Source organism: Molothrus aeneus, chromosome 11 (assembly GCF_037042795.1).
Source record: "Molothrus aeneus isolate 106 chromosome 11, BPBGC_Maene_1.0, whole genome shotgun sequence".
In the NCBI taxonomy this organism is placed as follows: Eukaryota; Metazoa; Chordata; class Aves; order Passeriformes; family Icteridae; genus Molothrus; species Molothrus aeneus.
Genome location: NC_089656.1, coordinates 3,971,645 through 3,992,755, shown reverse-complemented (window position 1 = coordinate 3,992,755; position 21,111 = coordinate 3,971,645). Strand labels below are relative to the sequence as shown.

At 39.3% G+C, this 21,111-nt stretch overlaps 1 protein-coding gene across 1 annotated transcript in view; it reads right to left on the bottom strand.

Moving 5' to 3' along the window:
• CDH8 (cadherin 8) overlaps nucleotides 1-21,111 on the bottom strand; it is a 162,171-nt gene that overhangs the window by 28,684 nt on the left and 112,376 nt on the right. Inside the window, exon 9 of the mRNA XM_066557704.1 lies at nucleotides 6,655-6,776. Within this exon, the coding sequence (XP_066413801.1) occupies nucleotides 6,655-6,776 (122 nt within the window). The remainder of the gene's footprint in view (nucleotides 1-6,654; nucleotides 6,777-21,111) is intronic.

Sequence of the window (21,111 nt, the reverse complement as noted above, 5' to 3'; positions counted from 1 at the left end):
ATAGGAAAATTGTGCTTCAGAAAGACTCATATTGCCCATGGCAAGCTTTCATTTACACAACCACACTTCTCACTGGACTTGGATTTATAATTTACCTTTAATCCTTACTCCTTCCCCTACCCCACATTTCCCTTCATAGAATAATTAGTATTTTTAAAATTAATTTGGATGTGAAATTTTAGATGAGAAAAAAATCAAAATTGAATAAAGAAAAAAAAAAAAGAAAATATCAAGGGCTGTATTTTTTCCCCTTAATTCTAATAAAACCTCAGTTACTCCTGTACTAGGAAGATATGGTTGTTTGGTTTTTAATAACATCATTATTAATTAATGATTCCTAGAATAATGCAAGATAATTAAGTGAGAAGAGTGCTTTGGGTAGTTTGGATAACTTTGAATAATCAAGTAACTTCGTATGAAGTACTTCATATGATTTACATGACCAACTGCAGTGTCTGAAGTGGATTTACCTCCATTTACAATTTTTACCTTTTACATTACTCAGGTAATGCAGCTGATCATCTTCATACAAAGTTGCACAGGACTATGAAATGAATAAACACTATTTTAAAATAACCAGGAGGTTTGGGGTTTTTTGCTTGATATTTTTGGGTTTCTTTGTGATTTTTTTTTGTTTTGATGGGAATTTTAACATATTTGGTGCACTTGCTTTTGATGCCAAAGGTTTTCCAGAGAAACAGAAACAAAACCAGCCATGGATCCAGATCCCACCCTCAGATCTGGCTTTCAGGTCTAGTTAGCTCATGCTAGATGATGTTCATAAGAAATTTAATTAGAATTATTGACCTTTTCCATGTCCATTGAATCCAATAACAATTGTTATATATTTATTTGCAATGTCTAAAGCAATGCACCTATAATTTCTTGCACAATTAAATTCAAATTAGGAATCACTAAAAACTTTAAAGTATAGAGTGAAAAATGGAAGCAGGGTTTGATGCTGTCCAAATTCATAGACTTTAATTTTAAAATTTCCACTAAGAAAATGCCAATAACTAAGATTTTATTCTGGTTTAACCATAAGACTATCACTCTGTATGTGTTATATACATGACAATCATCAAAATCATATTTATGTTCTTCAAGAGTCAAAGAAAGAACAAAATCTTACTAGATAACCATAGGGATCAACACCAAAACATAAATATTTGAAATTATGTATGTAAAAAAATGTTTTAGCCAGCAGTGATATTTGTAGGACAACCCAATTTAGGAAGGAATGTGAGACAATTAATTCCTAGCCTAATCATATTCTGGATAGGTCAGCTTTATCATTATTATTGTCAAAAATCTAATGAAAAAAATTAGATTTATTAAATATCATATAAATAGGGTGGTTTTGGTTTTTTTTTTTATAACTGCATATATCAAGGTGGAAACCTTGCCAGGATTTCAAACAAATGTATTAGAAGAGATGGACAAAAAAATAGGCCTAATTCAGCTTTTACTTTTTTACTTTAAGAAGTAGGTCTCCAAATTAATAGCTGAATAATGGATCCTAAAGTGGGAAAAATAAAAAGAATGGAAAAATATCTAAGTAGCCTCTGCCTGTCCCAGTGCAGAGCTGGAGCCATTTGCAGATGGTTGGGAAGGATTTTCAGCTTTCTCTTTGCAGAGGTGTCAGGCACTGGAGCACCCACTGTGATGTGCCCAGGGCTGGAGCACGTACCAGTAATTCATCTCCATAGGGAAGTGCACTTTGGGCTGGGATCCTGAACAAGGCAAATATGTTTAGACAGATATATTTTATAACTGTTCAATTTTTCAAACACTGATAGAATGGGAAAGCAATAGGGAAAAAGGATACTGGCACAGTGAAATCTGGAAGGGCAAGTGCACATAACAGTTTATCAGATTGTTATAATATTTTGTAGGTACTGGTATTCCATCCATTCCCTACATTGTTTATAAAATGCTTCTTTCTCTAAAAATGCACCAAAAATTATATGCAAAAGACAGGCTTAGTGCAATACCACATTTGTTGTGTTACATGCACACATCACAGAATTAAGAGTTAGAGTTCCCATAGCAACCTTATTTCTTTGTGTGTTTGCATTAAGATAAGGTCTTTAAAAAAAAAAACCACAACAGAAAACATAATACATATGCAGTGATATTAAACTGTGCTATCTTTTACTCGACAGGGGTCAGAAAAGTCCAGTAATTCTCATTTCCAAGTTTTTATTAGTGTGCTGATAGGCATATTTTACTACTCAGTGGTGTGTGCTCAGGCAATGGAATATTATTGAGGTAATTCTCCAATTCTTAATTTGTGCTTCACAACATGGCTGAGAATCCCAAAATCACAGAGGCACAGAATCATTGAGGATGGAAAATCCCTCCCAGCCCATGGAGTCCCAGCTGTGCCCGATGCCCACCCCGTCCCCAGCCCAGAGCCCTGAGTGCCACCTCCAGCCCTTCCTGGGACACCTGCAGGGATGGGCACTGCAAAGCTCCCTGGGCAGCCCCTGCCAAGGCCTGAGCAGCCTTTCCATGGGGAAATTCCTGCTGGTGCCCACCCTGAGCCCAGCCTGAGGCCGTTCCCTCTGCTCCTGTCCCTGTCCCTGGGAGCACAGCCCGACCCCCCGGCTGTCCCCTCCTGGCAGGGAGTTGTGCAGAGCCACAAGGGCCCCCCTGAGCCTCCTTTGCTCCAGGCTCAGCCCCTGCCCAGCTCCCTCAGGCCCTGCTGGGGCTCCAGCCCCTTCCCCAGCTCCGTTCCCTGCCCTGGACACGCTCCAGCCCCTGCAGGGCTCCCAAAACTTCCCCCAGTGCTGGAGGTCCCTCAGCAGGGCCAGCACAAGGGACAGGCACTGCCTTGGTCCTGTGACTACCCCAGGACTGGCCTCTTGCCCACTACAGATGTCTTTTCTTTCCTGGTAACAACACCCACCCCAAAGATGTTCCTCTATAGAGAAATTTATCAATAAAGAAAACAAGAACGGATCGTTTTTTTCTTTTTCACTACATATCCAGTAAAAGTTAATAACCCTTTGGCTGTTCAGTCTTGAAATTTCTGAAATTCTTACATGTAAAATTCCAACTTTGATGTTGTATTAATACTTCATGCATGCATTTGATTCTGTACATACATTTAGCAGAAACTTAGCAAATCAGCATATTTTGTTTAGCAGACAGCACTGGATTGTAATGAATAGTTAAATGGTCCCCTAGGACAGCTTGACTTTCTAATTTGTAGGTTTGTATTGCAGTTCTACAAAGCTACATGTGCCTGAAATAATATATACAAGGATAAATAGAAAACAAAGTTATTTTCAAGACATCATAAATATCTATGTGCAATTTTAGTCCATGGTACTTTTTAAAAGACTCTTCCTGTGATGCAACCCATTAACCTCACTAAGAATGGTTCCTTATCACTAATAAACACTTTTCTAGTTTTAATAAGACTGATGTTCCAACTCTGGAAAAGCCTTTGCAGTCCCATTGCTGTTCATGGTTATTTCTGCATTATTTTGCAGACTCAAAGCACCATAAGAGTAGAGTCACCACAGAGCAATTTTAACTTTGTCTGAAGAGTCAAATGCAGGTTCTGGCAGTAAAGGGATGGCTCTAGCTGGAAAGACAAAGATCTACCTGAAGATTTCACCCATTAGAAAGAAAAACAATCTAGTAGGAAAAGTGAATAAAATAGAGACAAACTGTGGGAGGCTGGAGGAGCAGTGTGCTCAGTTTTATATTGCTCCAGTTTAAAGCTGCCTTCAGCTCTCATATATCGCTGTCTGCACTAACAAGTGAAGATTTTGTAGCTTTGTTTCCAGCAAACAGCACTTCCCTGGAAAAGTCTGAGTATGGACTGGGGAAATAGCGAGTGAGGCACTTTTCTTACTCAGCATTACACAAGTTCTGTCGTAGGTCTACAGGAAAATAATTTTATTGTGCTGGAGAGCAATCAACAGCACAGCTATAGTCAGCAAACCATGAATGTTCTGGTTTTAGCAATTGGAATTATGCAGAAAAAAAAGGGGTAATAGGAAAAGGCAAGAGGTGATTTGTGGCTAACTTAGAGGTACTGTAACAGTATATTCAAATTTTTGGAGTTTGTTGTTTTTTCCCCCCTATAACTGACAAAAAACATTTCTGGCAACTCTCTGTTGTGTGTAAAAATGTGAGAGGAGCACAGAAATACAAGCATAAAAAACAGATTTCCTTCTCCCTCCCTTTCCTCTCCAATCAGCCTGTGGTACCTTTACTCAGAGGTAGGTCAAGGCAAGGAAAATGCATCTGGCAGCGTTACACATCAAGAGTTTTTAATCCACAATGTCACCTCACTAGCAGCTGTACTTGCTACTGCAATTATATCAGAACCCAAAACAGAACACTTAGAAAGTGCACTGGAATAGATGGTGCAATGTATTTAGTGGCTGCACATAAGGTTTTACCAATAGTTCAAATATAATCACCTTTATGGTAAATCAAAATTGATTTAAACTTAGATTTAAATGGAACTGCAAATGTCAACAGACAGGAATACCTTAAGACAATTGCACCTTTCCTGCATGTGTAACATTTGAGTTTAAGCTTTGGACAGCCATCCAAATTAGTCTTTTGCTACTAGTAGTATCTTTCTCATATCACCCATTTCATAACTGAGATATATGTAGTTCCTTGAATTCTATATTTTAACTTATAAATAGGACTTCTTCCAAAACTTGAATATAGAAATAAGCATAAGAAAATACAATAAGGCAGTGGAGTTACTAAAATCTTTACAAGAGCTGATGATTTTTGAATGACACCTTCAATTCAGAACCTAACCTTGGAGATTATTCTGGACTGGTTACTGTTCCAGTAGTGCTATTTGTTTAAACACAGAATAAATTACAGGATCAGTGCCACCTCATCCATGCTGGCAGCCAAATATTTAATAACCATCTGTAAAGTTCACACGACGACTCATGCTCAAGAGTGACATCTGCCATCAGAGCAAGAGTGTAAGAGGCAATGGTAGATATAGAATATCAAGCTTTAATGAAAGTTTTCTGTAAGTGCTTAAACAAAAGCCTCTTTTACCTGCTGACTCTTAATCATCTCATTTATCATTTTATTCCAAAACAAAATGTGAACATTTTTCACCATCTCTTAAACCACCTGAAATCGATAGGAATATCAGATAAATACAGTCAGAAAACACTGTACAACAGAACTTTCTGATTTTAGGGAAGCTCACTGAATCCTGGATAAAGGCATAGTCATTAGGATTTGATCTATCCTGGAAAATGCAACTACTCAGCAGCAGAAATCCACCCTGAGGTGAACAGAAATCCACTCTGAGCTAGAAGAACTGAATTGCCAACTGTAACATCACTGTTTGCCCATGAGGGCACATCTCCTCTTCAGTGGATAGAGAGAATTCTCATTTCTTAAGTAGCACATTTTTGACACCATTTTACTAAACAAAAAGGGGTGCTAGAAGTCAAATCATCCTCTGGAACAATACAATCCTGTATGCAGAGCTGGGTTGTCAGACACTGCTATATAGGTTGTCATTTTAAACTACTAAAAAGAAAATAACTTCTAACTCTATTGTCAGGTAACCTTCTTTGGAGAACAGTGAATTTCATGTCTAACACCCACATGAGACACAGGAATAGTTGGATTAACAAGCCATGTCATGCTGTCAGCTGCTGTTTATTTACATAAAATGTCACAATCTAGAAATAAATTGCAAAGTTTAAAAACATCGAATTGTGTTAACACCCAGTGTTTCTCTTGCTGGACAAAAGTTACATCTCATTTACACTGCATTACTTTCTAAATGTCTGTGCATATTCTTGAATCTTCACCTTCTTATTTAGGTGGCATATGAAATATTCTTCCCTATTTCTGTACATTTGTCCTTCAAAGTGCATACCTTTGAACAAATCTGCTTCATTTCTTTGAAAAAGACTAAACAGTTTGAATCCTGCTTCTGACATGTTGCTGTTGACCTCACCTTGGAGAGTGTTGTGTGAGTTTCTTCACCAAGCTTTTTTCATTAAATGAAGAAGGCAATAACATTTTTATATTTTTTTTAATATAACGAAAATTTGAACTTCCCTTTTCCAACACCATCTTCAAACACAATTACAATTTACTTCACTTTCCATCAAGTTCTGGTTTGCTGTTTAATTTTTTTTCCCAACTGTCATAGAAAAGCAAGAACTGAACAGAGATTATAATGAGATAAGGTCAAGGGGAAATGGGCTTATTGTTTTAAATGTTTATTCTAAATTATACCTGGGAGCAGCTGCAATGTAGGTCAATAACTGAACTGGAATTCAGGTTGGATTATACTTTCACCAACTAACGCACATGAACTTACAAAGTGCTGAGCTCCATTACACAGAGTGCGATGTTGGGAGCTTAGAGACACTCAGGATTTTTTCAGGTTATTGTCCCAAAGTACTCACCTTTAATTTAAAATTAAATTCACCTTTAATTTAAAACTTAAGGGGAAAAGTTTATTTAATTATAGAAGACATCCCATGAAAGTGATCATGGGTTTATCTTGAGTTAATGCTAAGAGCTGTTAGCATGAACACATGGGCACCCATTTTGGGAGTAAAGATGACACAAAGTGACAGGGAGAAACTCCATCCCAATCTCACATCACATAAAACCTGGGATACTCACTTGTCCAGGCTTGCCATTCTCACACAGGAAGGCCTCGTGCTCTGATGCAAACTCAGGGGCGTTGTCGTTCACATCCAGAACTTTGATAGCAACAGGCACCCGGGACACCTGGCTGTGGTTCCCTGAGGAAAGAGACCAAAGAACCCAAGGTAAGCATATTTAATTGGGAATTAAATACAGCAGTGCTGGCACTGTCACCATGCTCTTCCTGTCTGCTGCCCTTGCTTAATTGGGCTGCCTCATCTGCAACGGATCGTGGAGTTGGAGTGCCAGCTGAAGAAGGATGGCCAGGGCTTGGTGGCTGAAAAGAATAAATAGATCCCTGCTGCAAACTGCATTTGTTGTAGATTAGCTCAATGAAGACCTTTCTTGGTCTAAATTGGTAAGATTTTTCTTTGATGAAGTTTGTATTGTTTTATTGATAAAGTCCATTATATATGGAAAGGGGAAGGCTGCAAACAGCAGAGATTTATTTCTTTGTTTATCTTTGGCAGAGAACAGCACATTTTACTTCATTAATTGTTCTGACTGCACATCTATTATTTCTTCATTGCAAACACAGTTAAAGTACTGACCCACATTGGGAAAAAGATGGATGGGAGAGTGACAGGCAGGAAACTAGACAGTAATTTGGACAATTAAAGCACTTTGATCATCTACCACTGACCAAAACCGTGACCTGTGAACTTTTTTCACTGAAGTAACAACTCATTATTTATAATATAGAGCTATTTTGCATAAAATTGCTTATCACTGTGAAGAGTAGAATGAGCTGTAAGGCAAGAAAAGCTAAACCAACAGTTTTCATCTACTTTGAATAGCTTTCAGAGGCAGCTGCCTGTGTCTTTCCCTCAATTCAGCATCGTTAATTTGCTCAGAGACTACTTATAAATATTTTAAATTATTTTTCCCCAAGGAGCAAGCCCATGAATTCAGTTTAAACTGAGGTCACCGGCTGACTTGGAGAGTTTGATAAACTGTTCCACAGCACATGCACACCTCCACAGGTACCTCAACCCCAGTGTCAAAGTCCATCTCCTGGTGAATATCATTTTCCAGAGATGGTATTCTACATCATTTGTATCAGCAGCAATGACAAATCTCAATATTCAGTGCACTTCTCAGTACAAATAACTACAAAGTCCAAGAAGATCAGGCCCCACCAGCGCTCAGGGACCAACTGGTGGCAGCTCTACAAACAGCAGAGATGAATAAAGGCAGAATCACCATATACACTGTGGGTTTGTGGTTTCCATCAGGATTAATTCTGTCGTGACCTGATCAAATCTGATGTCTTACAGCCTTGTTTACTCCTTGTGTGCTAAAGACATCCACAAGATGGGAAGCTCCACCCATAAATCTAAATGTGCAAATTTCAATTGCACTACTGACATTGAAATGGCATAAAAATAGTAATTTTAAAAAATGCAAACTCAAATATACCAGTGCTATAAAAGGCTTTTTATCTCTGGGATTTTCTGAAATATCAAAATTCCTCCTGGAGAGGACATGGAAGATCACCACACATCAAGATTTCAACGTTTTCCATCTCAAGGACCCGAAAGTTTTAATATGGAAAGAATATTAAAGAGGAAAAGGAAACACCCACCAAAATATTATATGAGCGATATTTATTTTTTGCATCTTATGATCTTACTTACTAACAGGTGAGGGGAGCACTTATGGCATGAAATAATGATGTATTTGAAACCAAATAAAACCTAATATGCAAATCATATTCCAAACATTTTAAACACTTTTTTTATCTTCACTTAATAAAAATACAGACAATGAATCTCAAGCTTATCAGAATTCTCAGCACTAGTGTCATATTTAAACACTAAAGATTTACTTTTATCTAAATTAATGAAATGATGGCAGTTCAAATTTTAAAGACATTACAGAGAAATGTAATTAATTAGATAAGCTTCTAAAGAAATTATTCATGTCCCTTGTGACTGCCCCCAAAATGTTTGTCTTTCATCAGAAATACAAACATTAAATTTAAAGATATTATAATTAGAAATTTGATGAGAATTCATTTAAAAAATTAATTTACTAAACACAAGAGAGACCCAGCTGGTTTGGAAATCTCCAAACAAGGGGATATCCACTGCTTTTTAGGGTTCCTGTGACTGTGGTGAAATTTGTTGTTGAGAAAAAGAGATGAGAGAGGGAAATGTACCTCCAGCTTGTAGTGGCCACCACCCTGAATACACTGCATTATTTTGCCATCCCAAACTTCCCAGGGTGTAGGAGTGATGGGGGTAGGATGGTTGGGACACACAGAGATGAGAGATGTCTGAAGCCAGGTCGTGGAACTTGGGGTTTATTGCAAAGGCCTGGGTGCAGGGCCCTGCTGGGAGCTGCCAAACACAGAGAAGTAAAGAGGGTGGGAAAGAGAGAGAAGGCAAGAGCGTGGTAAAGAGGATGAGAGAGAGAGAGGATGAAAGGATGAGAGCACAAGAGAAAGAGAGAGTGAGAGAGTGAGGTTCCCATTACAATACAATAAATCTTCTTCTGTGTTGAATATTCTAATTCTCACTAACCAATCTAGTACAAGGTACAAACCCTACAGCATTTCCATACAGCCTATAAGAATCATTACATTACCACACTGTGTTACATTTTAAACCCTATAAACTCCTCTTTGGGCCCCTTCTGCCAAGCTGTAGGGTCTGCTCTGACCCTTGGGCCTGTCTGCAAGCAGAGGGTGTTGTTCCATCAAAAGGGGATTACCTTCAGCTGGCCACACCATTGTTTTCCAGTTGTTCAGTAACTGAGGGATCTCAAAGCTTGCTTTATTTCAATCTCACTTACAGTTTCCATATTCTCAAAATCTTTTGCCAGGCAATCATATTTATAAGGCTTTCCTGCTTCATCTTCCCCAACACCAGGGAAATTCCACTTTGTGCTAAGTGTTTTCCTCCACTCTGAGCACACCTATTCAGACACATTGCTGAGTCCTCACTAAGCAAACCCAGGTTGAAAACACCATCAGGATGGAACGGTTCCATCTGTTCCCCTCCATACGTTTCATGTCTGCAGACTCTTGGTGCTGAAACACGAACAGAGGATGTCCAAGCTTCAACCCAGACCTGCTGGCAATGCCCCAAATGCTTGACCTGGGAGTAGAAAGTGATTGGAGTGGATCCAGGCTGGTCACAACCTGCCCCATCTGCATGGTCACTGCCCTTCAGGCCCTTGGGTTTCTCACTCATTAGTATTCAACATTCAGAACTTTTCCTCATTTGTATGAATGGACAGTTAGTTCTTTCTAACTAGGAACAAAACTGAGTTTAATTGCTGCGTGGGTTTTTGTTTAGTTTGGGTTTCTGCCCAATAAACCCCTCAGTCAGATTTAAGGGAGACTGAATCTTCTTGCATGCACCAGGTGGACAGCTAGACTGACTGCTTAACTTCCAATCTGTTATTTTATGTAAAATCATAAAAAAGGGTAAAGTTAGAGATTCTATAATGAACTAACCAGATTTTTAAAGCTTTAGCACCTGTATTTATTGTGATGCACAGTTTGAAAAGTGCTACCTTGAATTTTGCAATATAAAAGTATCATTAGGGCTGTGACTTGAGAAACATCAGCTTTGTTTGAAAATTTAATGCTCTGAGATGCAAAATTGAAAAATATTGACAAAATTTCCACTAGACTAATTACATAAAAGTCTTTTCAAGCTAGGGCTGCCCAGAAGGACTGAGTAATCTGAGGACACCGCTCTGTGTCTAGATGAGCACAGAACACACTAGACGGATCCAAGGAAAGGAAGACTCAATGCAAAAATAACTAGTGGAACTTTGTTTGGGTTGATAAATAAACTTCCAAAAATTATGAACAATCCACCAGGTTTAGAAATGCATATTGAAAGGTTTCCAAGGGTTATAAGGACCTAAAAAGCTCTTCTGTTTTCTCCCCAGTTCACAAGACTCAACTGGAATATTAAATGCTTGAAATACCCAACTTGCTGGTACTCCTCTGAGCAACCCACTGAAACCAGCTCAGGGTTTAAAAACACTGTAGAGTTTGATACCAAAATGATGAGGCAGATCAAATAACCAAAGTCAAATTAAAGCAAACAAACAAAAAAACCCAAACAAACATTATCAAGCAACTTATTGTCTCCAAACCTGAACTTTTGGAGGCTACAGCCCCATTTTTTACCACTTGTTATTGGGATCAACAGTTTTCGTCGTTCCTGGAAAAAATCCTACATAACTGAAATGTGCCTGTATTGTAGGAAATTTGTATTAAAAAGCACTGAGTGTTGTCAACATTGTTACTGCACACAGCAAGATTTTCTAGGAGTAACTAGAGTTTATAAATATAATTTTTGGTCTTGTACCACAACTAAAAAAATAAAATACAGCTTTTCAACCCCCATAAACACTTAAAGACTTCATAAACTTGCTTAAAGCACTTCCCTCTGTCTTCCCTTGACTGATAAAATGCTTTTTGAGATAAAGAGAATTATTGTGGCCCAAAATTAAGTTTGTAATTTTTTTTAACCCAAAGGAATCCAGTTTAGTTCAGTTTTATTTTAGGTCATTAAATAATCCAAAATCACTTCAACATTCTCTATAAAAAATCATTAGCTGTCTTGCATTTTACCTAAAATTTACCTGAATAGAAAGTAGATTCCTAGAAAATAACTCATTTATTATTATTATTATTATTATTATTATTATTATTATTATTATTATTATTATTATTATTATTATTATTATTATTATTATTATTATTAAGAATAATAATAATAATAATAACCACCACATGGTTTGGAAATGGTTATTTCATGCTTCTCTGATTCAATGAAATTTCTACAAAAATAATATTTTAAATTAGAAGTAGAGGAAGACCTAGTTCTAGCAAAGAAATCAAAACAAAATCTGAATCACTGACTTAGTAAAAACAACAGTGCTTGGTTTACATCCCTTATGTTTCAAACTTATTAAGTTGTATTTTAACAGATCCAATTCCCATGACTTTATCAAAGTTTTATCTGGTGACTTTATTAAGATAATCCACAGGACAAGTTTATTTCTCCTGTTAGAGTTTATGTTGTTGTTTTCTTTAGGCAATCCTTTACTTCTAGAATGCCACAGCTTATAACAATCTTTCTGTCATATAAAACTGACAAATCTGACTTCAAGAATCCTTAGATACACAGATGCTATTGTGAAACTGAAGTTTTATTTATGTTGAAGCTTAACTCCAGAAATCACATAGTGCAGCAAATACTGGGCTCCTTTGTCTGCAGCGTTGGGTAATGATCTGATTCAAGAAAGGCTGAGTGCCTGAAACCCACTCCAAAATTGTCAGGAAGACAGCAGTAATTGCCAGCATTTCTCTTAAAAATACCAGAACACAAGCTATTTCTGAGCTAGGACAAAATTCAAACAACAAACTAAAAGCCCAGACAGAGCTGCTCACCAGGAAGATTTTGATTCCCCATTGAAATGATTGTCTTTTTAGAGGATGAGAAATCATGGATTATTGAAATGGCAGCATAAACTTATCAGTACATATCAGCAGGAAGGTTCCTGTACGAGGTGCTAAGACAAGAAACAAACACAGCCTCCTAATTATTATTCAATTTGAATTTCTTTAGCACATGGAACTCGCCGGAGCAGCACAGATTGTGGCGAGTGTCTGTGTGTACATGTGTGTGGGAGGGGCGCGGAAAGGAAAGGATGTGGAACATATTTCTCAGGTTTGTTCCTTCAGTCATTCTTTGGGAGAAAAATAATAGCAGAGTTGAGAAGTTTTATCTCCTTTCTCCAGCTCCCTGGATATATTTTGTTGTGGGCCGCAGAAGGATGAATGAGGCAAGAGCAAAGCTTTGTCACACTCTGTTTCTATCTCCTCACCAAGAGAATGTCACAAGTCTAACCAAGAAGTGGCTTAATGTCATCCACCTCTTCAAAGCTGGGTTTGCAGTTAGGAGGTTCCCAAAGCTCAGCAAGCAACTCCATCTGTAAAGAGGTGACTCAAGAAGGCCACACTCACCTATCTTTATTCAACATATGAGATGTATCACTTGGGACTAAAGGACTGATTTTACTTTCAGGTTGCTGATAATATCAAAACAAACAATAAAAATTAAAATTTATTTGATACATGCACACATCAGGCCAGAAAATGCTAATTAAATACACCATATCCTTCAGGTCCTGTTTTCATTCACATTCTTTTTCTGTGGGATTTTTTTTTTTTTTTGGTACATAAGTACACATAAGACATTAACATTATTTCATATAACCCAGCACCAATCAGGTGAATCAATTACCTAAATTACACAGAAAATGGAGACATGCCTGCAAAAAGACCAAATTTTTTTATAAGTGATATTCCACCTAGCCCTGCACTCAGCTCTTTGCTTGCCACTGTAAGTAGCAATACTGAATTATTTACTACATTTGAAATCATTTAGGATTCCAAATAAAAATATACTTTAAATTACACCAGGGATTTCAACCAGGTACTTTGCTAACTTCAAAGGATCAACACTGATTTATAAAACTTGATAATAAATTTAAAAGGGAGCCTATTCCTTTCTTACAGGTACAATGCATTCTGATAGAATTAGTTAGCCCTCATTTTGTTTATCTGAGGTCAGGCTATAATTTGACATTCCAATGCAACCTCTCTGCTATTTTTCATGCCATGAAGAAGTGCAGTTATTCAGCAGCTTCACAAATAGTTCCTCTGTAATTACCTCTGATACTCTGTGAATTGTAAGATCCATTTGCAAAACCGGGAAAGGTTTGTAATTTTCTGCAGAAGTATCTTATTTCACATGGTGTATTTGCATGATATTGCCTTGTCTCAGTGCACAGACAGATCAAAAGGGCTTGAAAAGGAGAGACTAGATCAGAAAAGCAAAACACCCCCTCAAATGTAGTTCACAAGTGTGAAAAGGGTCTCTTCTACCACAAGCCTGGCTATAAGGGAAAAATCAAAAGATTCTGTTCTATTTAGATTTCGCTGAGCATGATAAGAGAGGAGAAGTTATCCTCTGCTGCAACGAAAATGAGAACATGGGCCACACTGAGCGAGCTCTAAGTTTGTCCTGGAGGGAGCAGAGGATGCTGAAAGAAATTCATATCCACCTTGGGGCTGGAGGGGATTGGGAAGCAAAGACAACCCCCACTCTATTGTAAAGCAGGTGTCCCCTGAAGTGCAGGAGAAACGATGCCTCTGACTCCATTGATATCAGAAGGCTAATTAATTACTTCATACTATATTATTCTATACTATATTACACGACATCTAAACAAACTGCACAAGCACTCAACTAAATCTTGTGACTGTCAGCCAACAGTCCTGACATACACACGTGGATTCAATTGGTCAGTGAATCAAAACAGTCACACCAGAATCCAATTATCAATTCCCTTCAGGTAAACAATCTTCCACAATGCACTCCACTTGTGAACAAACACAGGAGCAGCAATTGAGATAAGAATGTTTTTTTCTTTCTCTGAGGTTCCTCACTGTGATTCCCAGAAAATATCCTTGGGAAGCTGCGCCTTGCTTTTCTCTGTGAAGAGAAATGCAACCACACCATCCCTCATGCCATCCTTCCAAAAACTCAGCAACCCCAAAACTCAAGGCTTTCTGGTTATTCCAAATGACTCTGAATGGTGGTTTGTCTTTAATCCCAACATGTACATTTTGAAAACTCCACCTTGGTGTCACTACTTCCTATTCAGTGGCATTAGCTCCAAAGAACAAATGCTAGCAAAGACAGGAGATGCTCCATATACTGGATAACAGGAATGCTCATTACATGGAACACTCCTATTGCATCAGAGAGGGATTTGGAGGCTGCCATGGCATTCTCCTGGAGATGCTGCAGCACATGGCATGGACAGGTGTACCTTCTCTGGATGAGAAACTGGCTGATGGCCTGACCCAGAAATAGGGAATGGTGCCACATCCAGCTGGTGCCAGGCACCAGGGGTGTCCCCCAGAGCTCAGTGTTGGGCCCAGTCCTGTTCAGGGTCTTTATGGATGATCTGGATGAGGGAACCCTCATCCAGATCATCCTCAGGGAGTTTGCAGATAACATCAGGTTGAGTGAGAATGTGGATCTGCTGGAGGGCAGGAAGGCTCTGCAGAGGGATCTGGCCAGGCTGGATCCATGGGCTGAGGGACAGCAGGGCCAAGTGCCAGGTCCTGCCCTGGGCTCACCCCAACCCCATGGAGCTGGGCTGGCAAAGAGGGGCTGGAAAGCTGCTGGTGGCAAAGGCCCTGGGGGTGCTGGGGACAGGGCTGGGCACAAAGGCAGCAGTGCCAGAGGCCAGTGGCACCTGGGCTGTGCCAGCCCTGGGGTGGCAGCAGGCCCAGGGCAGGGCCCGGCCCCTGGGCTGGCCCCGCTGAGGGACCTCGAGGCCTGCGGCCACTGCTGGGCCTGTCATGGCCACCAGAGCCCTGCAGGGGCTGGAGCGTGTCCAGGGCAGGGAACGGAGCTGGGGAAGGGGCTGGAGCCCCAGCAGGGCCTGAGGGAGCTGGGCAGGGGCTGAGCCTGGAGCAAAGGAGGCTCAGGGGGGCCCTTGTGGCTCTGCACAACTCCCTGCCAGGAGGGGACAGCCGGGGGGTCGGGCTGTGCTCCCAGGGACAGGGACAGGAGCAGAGGGAACGGCCTCAGGCTGGGCTCAGGGTGGGCACCAGCAGGAATTTCCCCATGGAAAGGCTGCTCAGGCCTTGGCAGGGGCTGCCCAGGGAGCTTTGCAGTGCCCATCCCTGCAGGTGTCCCAGGAAGGGCTGGAGGTGGCACTCAGGGCTCTGGGCTGGGGACAAGGTGGGCATCGGGCACAGCTGGGACTCCGTGGGCTGGGAGGGATTTTCCAACCCCAGTGATCCTGGGATTCAGTGAATGCACGGAATATGCAGGAGGAGAGGAAAATGGGCTATGAAAACAATGGGAACAAATGGATGGGATGGGACTTGGAAAGAGTTGGAATGAGTATCCTAATTAGAAATTGTAACATCTTTGCAATATTTGAGTAAGAATTATGGGTCCTTGTCTCTTGGCAGACGCTCTGGATGCAAACAGCATGTTCTTAGAGGCTGCTCTGCATATCTAATTCTGACCACAGTGAGGTTTATATTCACAGTGACACATAATAAAGATATATGTGACACATCAATATGAGTAAACAAATACATAATTCAAAATAAAGTATTAGTAGAGCTGCTTGAGAGGGCTGTATTGGAAGCTGCTGAAGTCATATCAGGTTTATGACAATGAAGCAATTCCAGATTGTTCACTGATCCTAAGTAAATCCTTAAGGGAAAACAATAAAAAACCCAACACTGCTGATATCCTTCCACCCACACATCTATCCAGAGACGAAACTGAAACAACTTCTGGCAGAAAACAACCTGTATTTGTGAAAAAGCACTGTCTAATTGAGCCTTATTTATCTCTAACGAGGACACAAGTCAGGAGGAAGTTTGCAGTTATGTCACACTCAGTAAATTAGCTGTGCTACGTACTGAAGTGGGGAATCATTACAACTGCAAAATTAAAAATACAGCTAAAGTTTTAGCACTTACTAGCAGTGCACTGATTAACAACTACAAGAAATGGCAACCTAGAAATATTTGAAGTTTTACAGTTAGATTTTTGTGCAAAAGGCAAATGTAAATCAAACACACAAACAAACAAACATGAAGCAAGTGGAAAAATGATATCTAATGACAAGACCAAGCACTAGAAAAACAACATTTGTGATCTCTGGAAGAATCTCCAAGAAGGAATAATGCTCTGCAGACCCAGCATTTCAGCAAAAGAGGCTACTAAAAGATTTTGAGTGAAGGATTTCCATTTCCTTGTGGCATGCACCACTATGAAGGAAAAAAGTTAGGAAAACAAAGAACCTTAGAATAATTTTTCTGAACCTCAGAATAATTTTTCTGAACCTTTCATTATACACTCTAGAATAATAACAGTGTGATGAAATGCCACTGGATCTGGACTTTTGTGGATCAAAGCACCACAAGCCTAATTCGGATTCTAGATTTTCTGAGGCACTGTAATGCCTTAAATTGCTGTGAGGTAGTAACAGGTTTTAATTTCTAAATATAACAATGAGGGAAAAAAAAAATCCAGAAAATAATATGATGCCCTTGAATGACAGAAAAGAATTTGACTTAAAAATAAGGCAGTAGACAAGAAAGAAAAGAATTTGACTGAAAAAAAATGTAAGACACAACAAATGTACCAGGACATGATTTGCTGCTGTGTTTCTCAATTCCAGCTTTACCAAGGGAATTGTGCTGCCATAAAACAGTCAGGAATCTGTCCCACACTTTAGAGCAATTATATTATTAATACGCTAATACCTCATGCATATTAAAATCTTATAAAAATATTGACTTAGATATGCAAGGTCTTATTGTCAATTATAATTAGCTATGACATTTTCTAATGACTAGCAGCAATAATAATAACAATAAGCAGACTGATTGAGGATGAGTTGTCTGGAATATTTGGGGCTTTTTATTTGAAATGATTTCATGATTGAAGTAAAATAATTTATAGCTCAAATGAAATGCCTCCCTTACTCATAGACAAAACATCAAAATGCTTTAATAAAGATTTTTATTAAAGCAGAATTTATTATAGAAGCATTTAAATGTCATTACTTTTACAGCTCATATTCCTTTCTGAGACTGATTTTCTTAACAGTACCATTTAATTAATCTTATGTTTCCTTCACAGATAAAATAGTGCTGGATATCCTGGATATGAATCAGGTTCTAGGAGTTCAGCACCAAACGTTCTCACTTGCATACCTTCAGCAATAAGCAAAAAAGACCTCTCCAGCACACCAGAATGCACCTTTAAAAATGCCATCTCCTTTGTTTTTCAAAATAGTTCCTTTCTTCCCTGCCCTGCACCTTTGCCAGAAGCTCAGAGCATGCTGCTGAGTCTTTATTCCAGACAGAAATGTGCCTCAAGAAGATTGACTGAAATTATACTGAGTTACAAACCCCTACTCTCACCTGCCCTCATGCAGAAAAACCAGTGGAGATCTCAGATAGTCCCAACCTGCTCAGAACTGATCAACTCAGGTTCTCAAATGAGGTCAATTCTACACAGTATTTCTAAGATTAATCTTATTTCCTTTAGAACTTCTAATTCTAATATTCATAGTGAGGATGGCCAGTTGGTAGCTGGTCAGAGTAAAGATGCACTTTGCTAATATAAGATATATCAGCTATGTATCTAAATGCTCAGCCTCTAAATCCCCTCAAAGTAACTAATAAATATTCTGTGCACTAAATAGTTATGTACATTTCTGCTTGCATTCCTTACTTGAATCCTTCCCTGCTTTGTGCCCCAGGAAACCTTATTTCCTTCTAAAACACCACCCAATATCCCAGCCTTTTGTGTTTTAAGCTTTGAACAGTGTTCCCACTCCTGTACAATTTTTACAAAATTATATTTGCCAATCTAGAACTCAGTTGTCCAGCCTGGATTTATAATGCCCAGAAAACAGAAGTATAATTTAGACTGTTACTGCAAATCTCTCTCCTTTTCCTTGTCATAATGATGTTCACTACTTAGTTTGACCTTTTTTTGGTGGTTTTTTTGGTTTTTTTTACTGAATTACTCAGATGCTTTATTCACAGCTGGAATCAGGTCTCCAGCTTCTACTCAGCACCCAATACCTGGATTTTAGTGCTTGCTCCTGAACTACTGAGGCCACTTCACACAGAGATTTTTTCACAAGCACACTCTTTCCCATTTGTATTTCCTCATAATATGGTCCTTCCCATGCTATTATCCACGTGGATCACCTCTCCTGCTACTAATGGGAAAATCTGTGCTATGTTTGAGCACACTTTCACAGCTGAGAGCTGCAAACTGCCTTGACAAGGTGCACCAGCCCTCCACTGCCCAATGGCAAACCTGTGACCCCTTGGGTTCTGAGGAGCTCTGTGTAACCTTCTAGTTATGTGCAAAAGGATAAAAAACACCTTAGCAAATTCTGTGTTTTAGTGCAAAAATGATGGATTATATAGTTTGATTTCCACTAAACCAGAGCAAAAAGGGTCAAGCAGCAAAAGTTAATATTCCTGAGCCTCACTTGTTTAAACCTCCATAAAGGCTTATTTCCTTCTATTTCTCAAACTTACTGAAATTTACTCAGCCCTAAGTTAGAGATAGTTATATGATGTACCAAAGCAATTCTCTAAAATGTTAGAATTATTGCTAATAATGCCTACAGTTATTTTTACCATAAAAGGCTAAATAAAATTAAAAAAATGAAAGCATAATGAAAGCAAAGGTATTCGTGGCATTAAAAAGTACATTGTAGCTGAAGGCTTGTTCTGAAGAAATATGTCTCTCTTCCTTTTTAATTAGTGTCCTTGCATTTTTTAAAGGAATACACACTCTAGATAACTTTAGCAGTACCTGTGCTGGGTGATGATTCAATTACTCTATTTATGTTCTTAGTAAACCACATAGAGCCTTTCTGGCTTTATGCCCTTTCCCATTAGGTGACAAAATTGCCTCATACTTCTTCATTTCCAAAGAATGCTGTTGGTGTGGGCAATTGCCTGTGTCAGAGCCCACAGCTTTGTCCTTGAGATGCCTCTGCTCTGGGCCTGGAAAGTATTTATTGTGGTCAAATACCATTTACATTTCAAGATCTTGTCTAGATTTTCACCTCTTGCTTTGAATAATTATGCAGGATAATTTCTACTTGTTGTGGCAGCTCTGGTGCTTTGCCCAGCCCTTGGGCAGGGGGCTGAGGCTGCCATAGGAGTGATGCTTGCTTGGCACATGGGGCTGAGTGCCAAGAACCCTTTAATCAAGCAGTCAATCCCACTGAAAACAACATCTCTGTGACTGCAGTGCCTGCAGAATAAGGATGGCAGACATTCCATTAAAACTCTTCATTCAGAGATTTAAACCTTGGCTGAAAGCACAGCTCCAGGCTACAAGAATTATCCTGCCCCACTGGCTTTGGGACTCCCTGGTGGATGCTCTGTTGTGTGTCTGTGGGTGTGATGTGCAGAGTGTGAGGATCACAGGAAACCAGAGTGGTTTGGGTTGGAAGGACCTAAAAATAATCTTCTTTACCCCCAGCCATGGCAGGGACACCTTCCACTGTCCCAGGCTGCTCCCAGCCCCAGTGTCCAACCTGGCCTTGGGCACTGCCAGGGATGCAGGGGCAGCCCCAGCTGCTCTGGGCACCCTGTGCCAGGGAACAATTCCTTCCTAATATCCAGTATAAGAGGGAGAAGAATCCAGTGCTGCAAATAATCATAACACAGCTCAGAGGAAAATATAAACCTTGAGTAGTCCACTCAGTGCTCCATGGAGTGAAAGGCAGCTTGGGGACTTTAAAGGGATCATCATTTAGCTGTCTTTAGAGATAATGAGCCAGGCTTTCTGTTATTTATTGATGTGTTTGTCACAAATCTGAGCTGGCCAAGTGGAATATATTTAGAAGTCTTTACTTGTTGAAATCTATGGTATCATTCAAGGAAGCTAAACTATATAATACACATATTCTGGGGAAAAAGATTGCCTCACTTTTTAAAAAGAGAATTTCAGATAAGCATTGCTAATAATGAAGGCATTGCAGTATATTTTGTTTCCAAAGAATTCACTAGAATCCTTTATCTCAAGCAGATCTCAGCTTCAGTTTTAGAGGGATGAATATGCAAATATCAGGATATTCATATTTAAATCAGAAGAATGTTGTGCAGTCAAATTCTGTTGCTAATAAATTTCTTTCTAGGCTAAGTTAAACCAGCTTCTCTTACATAAGTCTTTGCTTTCAAACTACACTAGTTCTCCATTTATTACTGCTGTTGTTATATCAATTAACCAGCAATGAAGGGCATTTCCCTGATATTAATGGCCCACACTGTGAGTGTGCTAGGAAGTATGTGCAAGGTGGCTGTTCCAGCCATTTAAAATTGGAAATGGAAATCCATGGAGCTGGAGGCAGAAAGAGGACAGGGTTTAATTATTACATGCCTTATCCACGTCTTGCAATCTGATCTCTTGAATGATCAGTGATTCTGAACTCCATTCAGAATCTGTAGGAAAAAATGCTCTAATAAATAAGTCATGGCTATTTGATTTTCTTTTCCTCTGACTAGCATTGACAACACGTAACGTGGTAAGTGCTGCAAAAACCTGTGCAAGAAACTGGGAGAATACTGAGGAGGTTAAGCCCAGCCTGAACCCTGCTCTGCTTCACTGCCCAGCAAAATTGGCAGCCAGTTAATGCCAGCAACACAAGCATGTCAATGGGAGCAGGAGTTATAGCTATAATTGTAATCTACACAGAAAAAAAAAATGTATTTGTGGGTTCAGGAGAATGGGATTGCATCTGACTGTTAGGATCCTGACTTCACCAGATTTTACTGAATGGTAGAAAATTCATTTCAAGCAAGTAGCAAAGAACCAA